This window comes from Dryas octopetala, chromosome 2 (genome assembly GCF_963921425.1).
Source record: "Dryas octopetala chromosome 2, drDryOcto1.1, whole genome shotgun sequence".
In the NCBI taxonomy this organism is placed as follows: Eukaryota; Viridiplantae; Streptophyta; class Magnoliopsida; order Rosales; family Rosaceae; genus Dryas; species Dryas octopetala.
The window spans coordinates 12,381,420-12,394,598 of NC_141367.1; the positions used below are offsets into that span (position 1 = coordinate 12,381,420).

Here is a 13,179-nt window from a genome sequence, read left to right on the forward strand (position 1 = left end):
AATAAATGAGTTCCCGGGCCTAAATTGAGTAGAGGTTAGATTTGTTGGAATCATTTTCAAAAATTACTTTATGGTATTTTTTCATCGTTTAATTATTTTCCCGTCCAATAATCGAATATCTTTTATGTGGGTGTATGTATAAGCGCAACAAGTGAAACAATGAACAATCCAATCACGAAAGCTTTTGCTCATAATAGATGGTTATCTTGATAGACTATTTTGCTGCAAATGAAATAAACTGAATGCATGATTGGACTGTGGATTAATGACATTATGTACAGCTTCTAGAAGCCTTTTATTTCTATCATAAATGAAGATGATTGTGTGATTTTGTGGAGTAAGAATCTCGAACAAATTTTCTAGAAACCACGTTCAATTCACTTCGTTCTCAGAATCCACAATAGCAAATGCAAATGAGAAAAATTATTTCAAAATAAAAAAAAGTTATGGTTACATAGCCAACAACCTAGCACATACATGGTGTAATAATTCATACACAAAATATGTATTATAATTCTTACCTTGTTTGTCATTTTTTACAGTTGCTGCAAAGATGTGACATTTGTATTTATTTTTTACAAAGGTTTCATCTAGACATAAGTGCTTATTTTCTAGCTCCTAAGGATCTTTGTAATAGCACCTCAACTTTCTCATTTTGAATTTGTTGAACACTAACTTTTATGGCCACTGGTTCTTTATTGGGTGCCAAGTTTTAAGTGGATTTTTCTTCTTGAATGACATTATGCAAAATGTTTGGTAAAACAACCATTTTTTGTGGATGCATGTGTCTTAACCTGATCCTACATTTTCTCGAAAACAAAATTCGAGGTTGCTCACTCCCCTATTGTCACAATCTCCAAGAAACTTAGCATTTTCTTGCTTCAACTACATTAATTTATGAGTAGGACAATATAACTTGAATCATTTAGATTGATCTGCATAGCTGATAAAAGGTGCATTGACTATTTTTTGGTCCAGTTTCTTTTGTATAGATTATACACCCTAACCTCAACTAGACAATCTCAACTTAAACTCGGTTTCCAAGGTTCCATGACTCAAATGGTGTTTTTGGAACTTTATTTAGAATATATACACATAGAGGTTTTTAAGGCCTCACTCCACGAAGATAAATTAAGGAAGATTTAAGTTGCTAATTAAGCATAATCTTTACCTTGTCCATCAAAGTACGATTCCGTCTTTCGCCACACTATACTGATATATGGTGATATGGTATTAGTCCATATTCATCAAGGAACTTAATTAGCAAATGAATCTGGATTTTGTCTTGCCTCAAGATACCTTCCATAAACACCTTTATCTAATCGCATAATCTTAATTAATTTTCATGTTTGTTTCTCCAGCTTTGCTTTATATATAGACTTTGAAAGCATTTAATGATTCAGTATTTTTTTTGAAGAAGGTAGAGATATATGTACCATGTGTGATCATTAATAAAGGTGATGAAAGATTTCTACTTATTTAAACAAGGTATTTGAAATTGACCACATATGTTAGCATGCATGATTTCCAAAGTTTAGGAACTCCTTTTGGCACCATTTTTGGTCTGTTTTCCATATATGCAATCCACATACAAGACTCCATCTTTTCCTACCCTCTTAAGTCTCTCTATAGAGATATGTCACTATTTCTTGTGCCATAACATGAAGGATTTCTCATTTATAACACATTTTTATGTTAATATTTTCACTTGTAGTGTAGAGATTATAATCATAAGTGAAATTCAAAGTAATTTATATAAACCACCATCAAGAATTTCATTGCCAACAACCACAAAATTTCATAAAATAGAAAAACTATTATTGGAAAAACTAAAACTGAAACCATAAGGAAAAAGTCTTGAAACTGACACCAGATTTTTAGAAAATGAAGGAATATAGAAAGTTCTTTCAAAATTTAAATAAATTTATTCTGCAAAATAAGTCTGAAAGCCGCAGCATCTTCCACATTGAGCATATCCAATTTCTCGAATAGATGGCTTGTTCACTTTGCGTCAGATTTTTGTGCTTGAGAAATCACTGTATAGTATTGGAAACATGGATTGTAGATACAAAGTCAATCCACCATATATTATTACTAACATAAACCATATTGGACTCATAATACACTAATGAGAGATGACCTTTCTTTCATTTCCATTTATTATATTTGGGGCAATCCTTCTTCACATGTTCTTTAACTTGGTAAAGAAGCACTTGATGAGTTCCTTATTGTCAGGTTTTTGGCTGTCAGTTTCTTGTTTTTCTTTTTATAAAAAGAGGTTTTCTCTTCGTGCTCAAATATTTTTTTATAAGTAACCAAATGAATATAATCAAAGATTCTTATACTTCAACCTCCCCTCCTCTTGAACATACGTGGTCAATAATTCATTGATTGACCAATTGTCTTTATGTGTGCCATAAGAGATTTTAAAAGGTCCATAGTGGAAGGTAAGAAGTTTGAGTATGAAATGAGCCAGGAATGACTCAAAAAACTCAACTTGATGAGTTTTAAGTTGAGCTGCTATATCTCTCATCTCTATGATATGCTCAGGTACTTCAGTGATACCATTATATCTTTTTGTTTTACAATTTAATTTGTTCATTAGGCTGCTTGCCAAAGCCAAAATTTGCAAATTGTTCCTCAATGAATTGAAGCTAATCCTTCACTTTCCCAATGTGAGACTTAATTAATAAGCATTAAGCTTAAGCGGTTAGACGTACTGCTACTATTTATCATAAGATGCTCTCTCAATTGGCGTGCTTGATTTCGTAAGAGCTAAAAGAGAGCGCAACAGAGCCTGCACTCTAGTGTTGGCAATAACAAACTCGATGACATATCACTCCATTTTCTCACATAACATCGAGGAAGAAGAGCAAGTATTATTATAGACTATATTGTTCCTAGAATTCGATAATACTTAACACACATACACATAAAAAGCGCTGCTCATTTTATAACTAGATAAATGGATTATTTTGTAAAAATTGAATTTATATAACGAAAAGTTTAATTTTAAAGAAAACTAATTTGATTTAGCAATACTTTAATACACGAAAAATAAGATTTAGCAATATTAAAATTTCAAACACGGTGTCTGTTTTAAGCATGTGATATATTACAATATAAAAGTACTATGTGATGTTATTTTGGTATTTTAGCATATTTTGTCACCCCTATTTATGATTAAAGCCGTATTTTGCTGTAATTGAGTTAAAACATCATGGAATACGTGTTAGTGTAATTTTTTAATTTCAGGGGATGTGAAAAAACAATCAATCTTAAGAGGTGTGCGTGTAAATGACTCTAAGGTTAAATTTGTCATTTAGAGATATTTTTAGAGGGCTACTATATGCATACACTTCTTCCTCTCACTACACACCCCTTTCTCACCTCACACCTTTTTTTATTTATAATTTTAACAAGTTCTCAATTCACACCCTTAAAAGTTAAAATACCCTTACTACACAACAAAACCCATCACAACCCCATCTTGACCCCACCTCACCTGCCAGCAAGGTCACTGACGGTTCAACCCGCCTCTCTCTCTCTCTCTCCTTCCCTCTGTCTCCTCCCCTCTGTCTCCTCTGTCTAGTCTGTTGCAGAGGAGAGAAGAGAGAAAGGGAGAAAGGAGACAGAGGGAATGAGAGAAAGGTAGAGAGAGAGAGAAAAGGAGGTGGTGCGAAGAGAGAGAAAGACATAGAGGAGGAGAGTGTCGGAGGTCCACTGACAGTGACGATGGCAGCAAGAGGTTGGATCGGGAAAAGGTTTTGTTTTTTTTTTTTTTTGTCCTTTATGGTATTTTCATATTGGATTAAATTTTTAATTTCAAAATTTAAAGGGAGTGATGTGAAGTGAGAGGAAGTGGAGTCTGCATATAGTAGCACCTAGGAGTTAAATTTCGTTTTTTGAGGGTATGGAAATTTTAACACTAGTTCACGAATTTTTCGCCAATATTTCGCCGAAATTATCGAATTTTTCGAAATTTCGTTGAAATTTCACTCAGAGTGTGTAGTCAACAAACCCAGCCATTTTCTCTGTATGTCTTCTCCTTGGTAGTTACAAACTTAGCCGTCGGCTTGATTGGGGAGGAAGGAGAGAGAAGAGAGAGAATAGAAAAAAGAGAGAAGAGAGCGGGGAGGGAGAAAATCAGATCGGGGAGGGAGAGAGGGAGATCGGGGAGGGACTTGGGAGAGAGAGAGTGGCGCTGGAGAGGGAGGACCGGAGGAGAGAGAAGAGAAAGAGATTTGATATTATGCTGATTGAGTCGCATAACAGTGGCGGCTAGGAGAGAAGAAATGAAAGGGAAGACTGAAGAAGAAAGGTCACGGGATGGAAGCCAGGAGGGAAAGAAAGAAAAAAAAAAAAAAAAAAAAAGGAAGAAAAAGTCAAAAAGGAAGAAGAAGCTAGAAGGTCACGCACTCAAGCTCACGCCGTCACGTGGAGAAGTGGAAGCAGGATTAGGAAGGAAAGAAGAAAAGAAGAAAAGAAAAGAAAAGGAAAGAAAAAGAAAAAGAAAAAAAAGAAAAGAAAAAAAAAAAAGTTTAGGGACAATTAAGGTTTGAGATCTTTGGGCAATTGGAAAAAAAAAAAGGGATTTGGAATTTCGTTTGATTCTTTCGAGATTTCGTTTAGTTATCTTTAAACTCTAAATCATAATACATTTCTATATAAAAAATAATTAAAAATACTCTAAAGGGCATAAATCCTAATATTTTAAAAAAGATAGAGTATATAGGTTTTAATGTAATATTATGGCATATAAAGTATTGGGTTTAGTGTATAGATTATAGAATATAAAAAATATAGTAATTTTATTTATTATATTAATTTTATTTAACAGTATTTGCCTCCAGCGCGCATTATTTTCATCACATGTCACATGAAACCTACCATATAATTTGGTTTCTTTAATGTTTTTTTTATCAATGTAGTAGATAATATGTTAAATAAACATATGGTAAAGTTTCATTCAAAATTTCTATATTTTGATAGCAATTTTCATCGTTTCCGTTGAATTTTTGTCGAAATTAAAACTCTATTTTTATGCTAATGTTAGGGAATTATGTGAAAATGATTAAAACCTTTGAGGGGTTTCATTGTAATTTTTTAAACCTCAGGGTGTGTGTGTAAACAACCCCCACAAAATAAGAACTTCAAACAACCCAAAAGGCCACTCTACTAGACTACTAACCGTATTGACACAGCAAAGAGCGCAAAACTTTTGAGGTGTTCGTCTCTCCATGGAGGATCCTCAAGAAAAGCCGAAGGAATTCTTGACTGAACTCGCAGAATTGGATGAAGCAGTAAAAGTGTTGGACTCATCTCTGTCACATATCAAATGGCGACTCAGATTTTCAAGTAGACGTCGACTTGAGATAGGTCTCTTTTCGTCTCTCTTTCGGTTTAGAGTCTCTTTCAATTTTCTTACTGAATTTCGGTTGTGGGTTGTAATATGTTTTTTGATCTTCTTTCCAAAATGAACACTCTTTATTTGGTTTTCGGTTTTCAATATTTTTGGTGTCGTCCAACTTTCCCAACCTCAATTTGGCTTCTGAGCTTTAATAAGTTTGGCTCGTTGAGGTCTTTTTAGTTCCGGAATAAAATGTTTGTTGGTCTCATTCAAGTTTGAGACAATTTCTGTTGTGGGTCTTTTGGTTTTCAATTCTGCAATTCACCATTTGTATTGTAATTTGGAACCATAGCTCAAATTTGAACCAAAAGTTGTACTTCAGACTAAGATATATATAATAAGCTTGAGCTCATTTTTCTTTAACTTTTATTTTCTTCCATAAAACAAACACGGAAAATGAAAGTAAAACTACTTTGTTTTTGCTTCATTACGCTTTTGTGCCATTTTGAACAATGTGAAGATACTTTTGGTGATTTCACATTGAAAAGTTGAAGAAGGTCTTGAATTTTTCTTATAATCACATAGTGTGTTCAATTCTTAAGATTCTCTCCCTTTGTTAGTGCAAATTCCCTTAGCTTACTGAGAAATATTGATAAATATTTTAACTTAATTATCTCTTGTTATTATGTATAGTGACTTGTGATCCTGTGGAATTTTTTGGCAGATATTCTAGCTTTGTGTACAGGAATGAGGCCCGTGATAATGCTAGACTATGGTGGAAAGATGCCTGAACTGCAAGAGAGACTCTGTGCTCTCTTAAAACATTGTCAGAAGGTTTCGGTCCTTAATGCCTCACTCAATTAGTTGACTGGTTTTAAAGTAGTATTGCCCACCGCTAATTTGTCATATGTGACTCAGACATTATATCCAAGTCTGCTAATTCCTACTCCATTGATATAATTAACCAATAGTGGGCATTTAAAACTCAAAGTTTATATATTTCTTTCGATTTTTCAACTAATCCATTTTCTATCTCTCTCATATTTAAAAAAGTTCACTAATGTGTTTCTCTCAAGTCTACTTCCGTGTTTTCCCAATTGGGTGCACATCAAACTTTTCTAAATGTGCCTCACTTATTCTACTTCAAGGGGTAATTTCCAAGAGAGGCAAAAAGATGTGAAAGAATGAAAGAAAAAGGAACAAGATAGTGAGAGACATTGAGTCCAGAGTGCAATCTTGAAGTTAAACAGCAGACAACTCCTTCAAATACTGAACAATCAAGAAGCTTTTACAAGAGGAACCTTTCTATCAATATTATAGCTAGAATCAAATATCTATACGAACCATTATGTTGCTCTCTCTCTCTCTCTCTCTCTCTCTCTCTCTCTCTCTATCTCTATCGCTATCTCTCTTAGCACTGAGTGAGTTTGTTTTTAAGTTTTGGGGATTGGGAATTTAATGCCTGAATTCATAAGTGAAACATTTTTTCATTTGGTTATGAATGATTACAGTTCATTTTCTCTAATCCCACACCCATTTAGCTTGTTCATACTTCTGTAAACACATTAAATTAGAACCACTATACTGGTGTGTTAGTATGTCTTTGGTTGGTTTATAAGCAAAGATGATCAGGATTTCCATAATCTACTCATAATATCATTTCTTATCTCTTTCAGCTTTCTCTTTTGCCCCTATGTTTCCACTAGGATGTAGACCAAGCTCTAGTTGATAATGTATTTTACATGGTCTACTTAAATGGAGTTCATTACCATGTCTTGTTATTATATTTTTTCTCTTTTCTCTTTCCTTTTTCTTTATTATGAGTTATTGGTTTTCTAAAAATCAAATTACCTTTTAAAATTTGTTGATGCAGGACTCACTGATTTTTGAGCACCTGAGAGTATTGGTAATAGAAGAAATGATATATTTGGTACACGTTAGAGGACTTGCTGATCATGTTTGGTGGAGCTTGAACTCAGAACCGCAGCTGCTGTTTGTGGACCTTGAAAGGGATCCTTCAAAGGTTGCTCCCTTCTGTAGGCTATTGTTTCTGTAATCTTTACCTTTAAACCTCGACACGCTCCTTTTTCCTCTTTTCTGAATGCCCTTCTTTCATTTCTTTTACAGATGGTAACACAAGCAGAAAAAAACCCAGTAGCAATGCAGCTTATATCAATTCAGAAGTTGTTCTCTTTGGTATTTCCTCTTCGTGGAGTGAAAGATGAAGCATTACCGTGTCACAATATAGATAACACGGTCAATGCGAAATCCCCCAGAAATGAACTTATCCCTTCACAGTCATCTGAGTTTATTGATCTCAGTAGCTGCATGCAAGATACTCAGGTCACCGTGCCAACATTAAATGGGTGACTGCCTAAGCTCACCTTGGCATACTGGGTTATAATACTTTCCATTTCATTTGCATTTTACACACACTTGCGTGCATTATGTTGCCATGAATTATGGATTTTACATTCCTGCTTCAGATTTCTGTAATGCTGAATATGTATGTGAAAAAATTCAGCATTACCAGAATATGTGCATATCTACTGACATGTAACCTGAGTGACTCAGATGGCCACATTGCTGGTACCTTCAACTGATCTGATAATTGCTTAGGCCCCTTTACAGGCTCATTATTAACTTGGCTTAGAAAACGAAAAAGTTTTTTGATCCCCTAAGTATACATAAACTATGTAGACTTTGAAATCTTATTCTTTTTGGTGTTGTATTGAACTTCCAGTCTAAAATCCACCTACCAAGCATTTGGCTTGAAATTGAAACTCATGAGACAGACCTGCAACTCTTAGAAACTATTTGAACCTTACTAGGTCAAGCTAGATTAATTGAACACCAATAAATAGGCTGGAAATAAAACATAGATTGGGTTTGAAGGGAAAAATTATTTCTTTTTGGATAAATGAAGACAAAATTTTGCAACTGCTCCTGTTAATTCCTTAAACTCTTAAACCTTGGTGTAGAAAGTCCAAAAATTTGTTAGAAACTGTGTCAAACTGGTTAGCTGAATTAATCTGGAAGTAATTATGACACAATTTCTGGGACTTTTTAGGACTGAACTTTGTTAGAAGTTGCATGTAAACACCATTCAAATAATACTTGAAGTTGCCAAAATTGAAGATTACATCTAAGTTAGAAGCCAAGCTGTTTTCCACAGCCGCTTCACATTGTTTTATGATTTCCGTTGCTTAAATTTTGAAATCAAGAAGATCTACCTTGGAATACACATTATGATATACTATTAGCACTTTTCATTTGCATAATGTTGGAATTAGCATTTCAGTCTGATTCACTAAAAATGGGTGTTTAACTGCTTCAGATGGCTTCTTGGTTATCCAGTTGTGTACTTGTTCAGCAAGGAGCATGTTGCTGATGCTATTTATAATCTTTCTACTAAGTATCTACATATCTATAAAATATCAGTCTGCAGGTTAGTTGTTCGGATTCTTGTTTTATGATCTGTTTAATAAGTAACACAGAACTTGAATCATGACATCTACTAGTCACTAGGATTTTTAATGTCCTACTTGGGCCTATATACATATATTTGTTCTTTAACATGATGCCCTATGTGTATTTTAATCACAAAAAAAAAAAAAAAAAGGTAGTGCTGTCTAAGGACCACAATACCTTGGATTTGCAAGAAAGTAAGAAACTCAATAACCACAAAATAAAAAAGTGTGTTTGTATGTAATGAACTTCTTCTCAAGAAAATCCTGAGAATACCAGTTTCTTGTCATCCTCTACGATGCATATAATCAAAACTGTTGAATAATGGTCCTATTTTGAGCTTTGAAATTGTTTATTTAACACTTAACAGTACAAGCCAAAATTCATTTTTCTTACAAATTGTTTAAAGTAGTGTATGGTATTCATTGAGGTTTAGACATGTGGCTTATTGATGTGCAAGTTTGTAACTCTTGCAGGAATGGGATCCCCAAGAAAGAATCACAACTAGAAGAACTCTTGAGGTAACACTTCTTGAAATTTTTTTGTTAGTTTTATCATTGATGGCTATCTTTTGTAATTAGAAAAAGGATAATGAATAAGACAATTATGTTGCATGGATATGGATATGGGATACGATACAGATATGATATACTGTACGATACAGATATGATATACTGTACGATACATAAATGGGATATGATACAAATCTACAAAAGCTAGGATATGGATGTGGAAAGGATACAGCAACTAAATTAATATACATATAAAAAATTATTTAAATAACAGATTCCTTGCTCATTTATCTTTAATAACACCAGTCACTGTCCTAAACTCCTAATATCATATCATAGCAAATAACTGTAGCAGATTGAAATGATTCCATTGGTATTAAAATAACATAAAAAATCACAAGGCAAAAATAATGTTAAAATAAAAATTAAAGGTAAGCTAAGTACTACCAGAAGCTGCTCAATGACTGTCCATAAAAAAAAATTCTGGTCTGTTCAAACAGGTCATCGTTATAACAGCCTGATTAGAGATAAAGTCTGTTGCAGTGGCAGAAGGGAAAACAATAAAGGGTCATTATAGAAAGGGAAAAATTAGTTACCGTATCAACCGTGGATGGAACTCTTGATCTTTAAATATGGTACACAAGAAAATCAATGTTCAGAATATGGTTCAGGCTGAATAATGTCTAGGAAGTGATATCTTCTATGCTAGGAAGCACCAATATGGACACGGATACGCACCAGTACGCGGATACAGAAAATCTCCAAAAACCTTTGCACGGATACGGCTGGGATACGTCAATTAAAATAATATATTATCACTTATCTGTGCGTTTTTTTCTTTAAAAAAAAAAAAAGTTTATAAAAACATATCTATTGGGATGGAAGTCTGCAACTATAGATATTCAGTTGAGTCCTTTTTCTTCTTCATTTTTCTTTTGATCTGGTTGCAAACAGAAAAACCCTAGCTTCTTTAGCCCTTTGTTTTTGTGCCACACAAGAAAGTAAACACCAAGAGCTTCTCTTTTCTTAATAACCTGGTTTTTTTTCTCATATTGACTCACTAGTTTCTTACAATTACAAACAGTCCCTAGCTTTTTCTTAGAAAAATTGCAAAGGATCATGACTGGACTTTAGGATACGTGCGGGAGACTTGTGCCAATACGGGTATCCTAAAGTCAAAGTTTTCAAAAAGTCAACCGAACGGATTTGAAGTATCTATGACAAAAAAAAAAAAGATTTGAAGTATCGAATACATATTGGGGCAGTATCGTATCCGATACGTGCATTCTAAAATGTTTGGAGTATCCATACTTCCTACCTTCTATGTCTGGCCCAGATTCTAAAGAAAAAGCTGGTATCAATCTTGTTAAACAAGTCCCATGTTGGTTAATGTCTGGTACAGAAAAGGTTTGAAAATTGTAGATATTCAAAGCAGCAGATCGAAGAAAGGTAATTGATTGCTAAATTTGTGGATAACCATATTTACTATTTAAATGGCCAAAACTTTGATATTGTAGTGATGATTATATCGTTGATTATGATGATTCATAACCAACATGACTGGCATTTGCTTCTGTTTAATTGTTGATTAGTTTCACGGTGCCTTACGATCTAAGCATGGGAGGGAGCAAAGAAAAGTGGGCTGAGGCATTTTTGGCTCATCTACAGGGGAAGAGGGAAAGATGCAAGCATACTTGGACGTCTTTGCGGATGGAGGTCAGTGAATTAAATCCACAGGCCATTGTGTTGTAAAATGACCTGTTTTACCCCTTGAACTACCATCCTTGGGATTTCATTATATTTTTTCAAGAGTAACTTCTGTAATGAATGCTGTATTTGAATCCTTTTTGGACTCTGCCCTTTAATACTTGTAGGTAATACGATAGGGACTAAGGAGTTTTTAATTGCATTGCCATCTTCCGAACTCTGGCAGTGGTGGCTGTATGACATCAATTTAACAATAATACTTGCCAGCAAAAATGTGATGAATAATTTTGCTAAATATATTTAAAAGTCTTGTAATATATATATAATCCATCTATGAAAGACTCTCAAAATGCCATGATTAACTAATAAACTTGAGGGGCTGCCACTCCATGCTGTTAGTAAGCAACTAAGAAAGACAGAAAACAATAACTAGAATAGTTTCATGATTTCATCACTTACCATTAATCCTAGAACTAGCAATGGCAGCAGGATTTTAGGTTTGAGATTTTGGTTGCGACTTATTAATAGGTTCTTTTGGAGGAACATATTTTTTGGCCCCAAAGATATTTTCCATTGATGATGAGTTTCACCTCTCTTTTCCCACGAAGGACAGCTGAAGCGGTGCAAGCATTACTAAAGACAATGAGGGCATGGCTAGGGGCTTCTTGTATATAAGCCTCAGCAGCGCCAACTCTTCATTCAAAATGTATTAAAAAACAAAACCAATATGAATTTGTTTACACCCTATTTTGGTTCTGGGCCGAGATCACGGCCAAGCCCAATGTCATAAGTAAAGCCCACTTATGATTGAAGTTGAAGTCCACAGTGCATTACAGAAAGGCCTGAACTGTCAAAAAATGTTTAAAGGAAGTTTCCTTTTCAGCCAAGAATCCTTGGCGGGATAGGAATACTAAATAAAGATAAGGCAAGAATTCAGTGACTTGGGCGTAAAGAAAGGAAAAAATCAAGAAGGAAATAGAAGTCCAAAATCAAGTATGAGAGGTTTCTTAACCCTAGGGGCTGATCACTATATAAAGCAGGGCATTAGAAGGAAAAGCTCTCTCAACATATCTCACAAAAATCAAACACAAGCTTCTCAATACCTCTAAGTTCCCAAATTCTCACAGATTTCAATGTTTTAGTTTCCTTGTTTATTCAAGACCTAGTTCTTTGTTTTTTGCTCTATTAAGATCCTTTCTTAGTATCAATTTCTTTGTTATTATTCCTTCGTTGTTTATTTTTCTTCCATGAGATTTGTCATAAGAATTCGTATTGTCACTCAATTTCGGGATAATCAAGTCATCCATACTTTCTTCATTAAGATTCATTATTTTGCAATTTATCCCATTACTCAAGTTACAATTTTACGTACTTACAAATTCGAGCACCAAGTTATTGAAACAAGTGATTAAAGTCCTTGGAGATCAAGGCAAGTAGAACCTCAGCGAGCTTTTGTTTCTTGCTCGTTTGCAATTGTTTTGTTTCAGGAGTCAGTAAGCTCGACGTGAAATAATAACTTATATTTTCTATTACGGATCATTTGCTGAGAATAGTGGCACGCCCAAACGTCAAACTAGGACTGCAGTGTTTCTAGCTAGAAATCCGGCCAGACTTGTAGTGATTTTTAGAGGTAACATAATTATTATTATAAGTATAAATATGAAGAAATTAATTAGCATGCAAGCTACGTTTTTCTTGAGAGAGAGAGAGAGAGTCCCCTTCTAATAAGAGATCCCTCATTTTGGGTAAATAAGGGATCTCTTGTGGAGCCAACTTCATATAGTAATTTGATGCTTGAAGTCTTCTATTTTTTAAGTCTAAATTTAAGAATCAATCTTGCAAAAAATTAGATAAATCAGAAATCATTTAACTGTTTGATTATATGGTCATCATTTCAAGTGTTTATTCAATTTATTTTTTAAAAAACTTAGGGCTCGTCTGGTAACGTTTTACAGAACAATTTTTTAAAAACTGTATTGTAAAATGAAAATGACAAATTAAATTTTGCATTCTCAAAATATGAGAAGGCGTCTGGTAGCGTAATTGAAAAACAATTATATAAAACAAAAATAATGAAAACACATTTGACATTAACCAATTATTACAACCAAATAATTATATTCACAAAAGATATTAATTATA

The 13,179-nt window shown here is 33.9% G+C and overlaps 1 protein-coding gene across 1 annotated transcript; it reads left to right on the plus strand.

Moving 5' to 3' along the window:
- Positions 1–5,188: 5,188 nt before the first annotated feature.
- Positions 5,189–11,193, plus strand: LOC147293163 (uncharacterized). The gene is made up of 7 exons (XM_086233474.1): positions 5,189–5,379; positions 6,075–6,184; positions 7,224–7,373; positions 7,478–7,716; positions 8,688–8,798; positions 9,295–9,339; positions 10,923–11,193. The coding sequence occupies exons 1-7, from the start codon at positions 5,241–5,243 to the stop codon at positions 11,080–11,082; spliced, it is 954 nt and encodes a 317-aa protein (XP_086089600.1). The 5' UTR covers positions 5,189–5,240; the 3' UTR covers positions 11,083–11,193.
- The last annotated feature ends 1,986 nt before the right edge of the window (positions 11,194–13,179 follow it).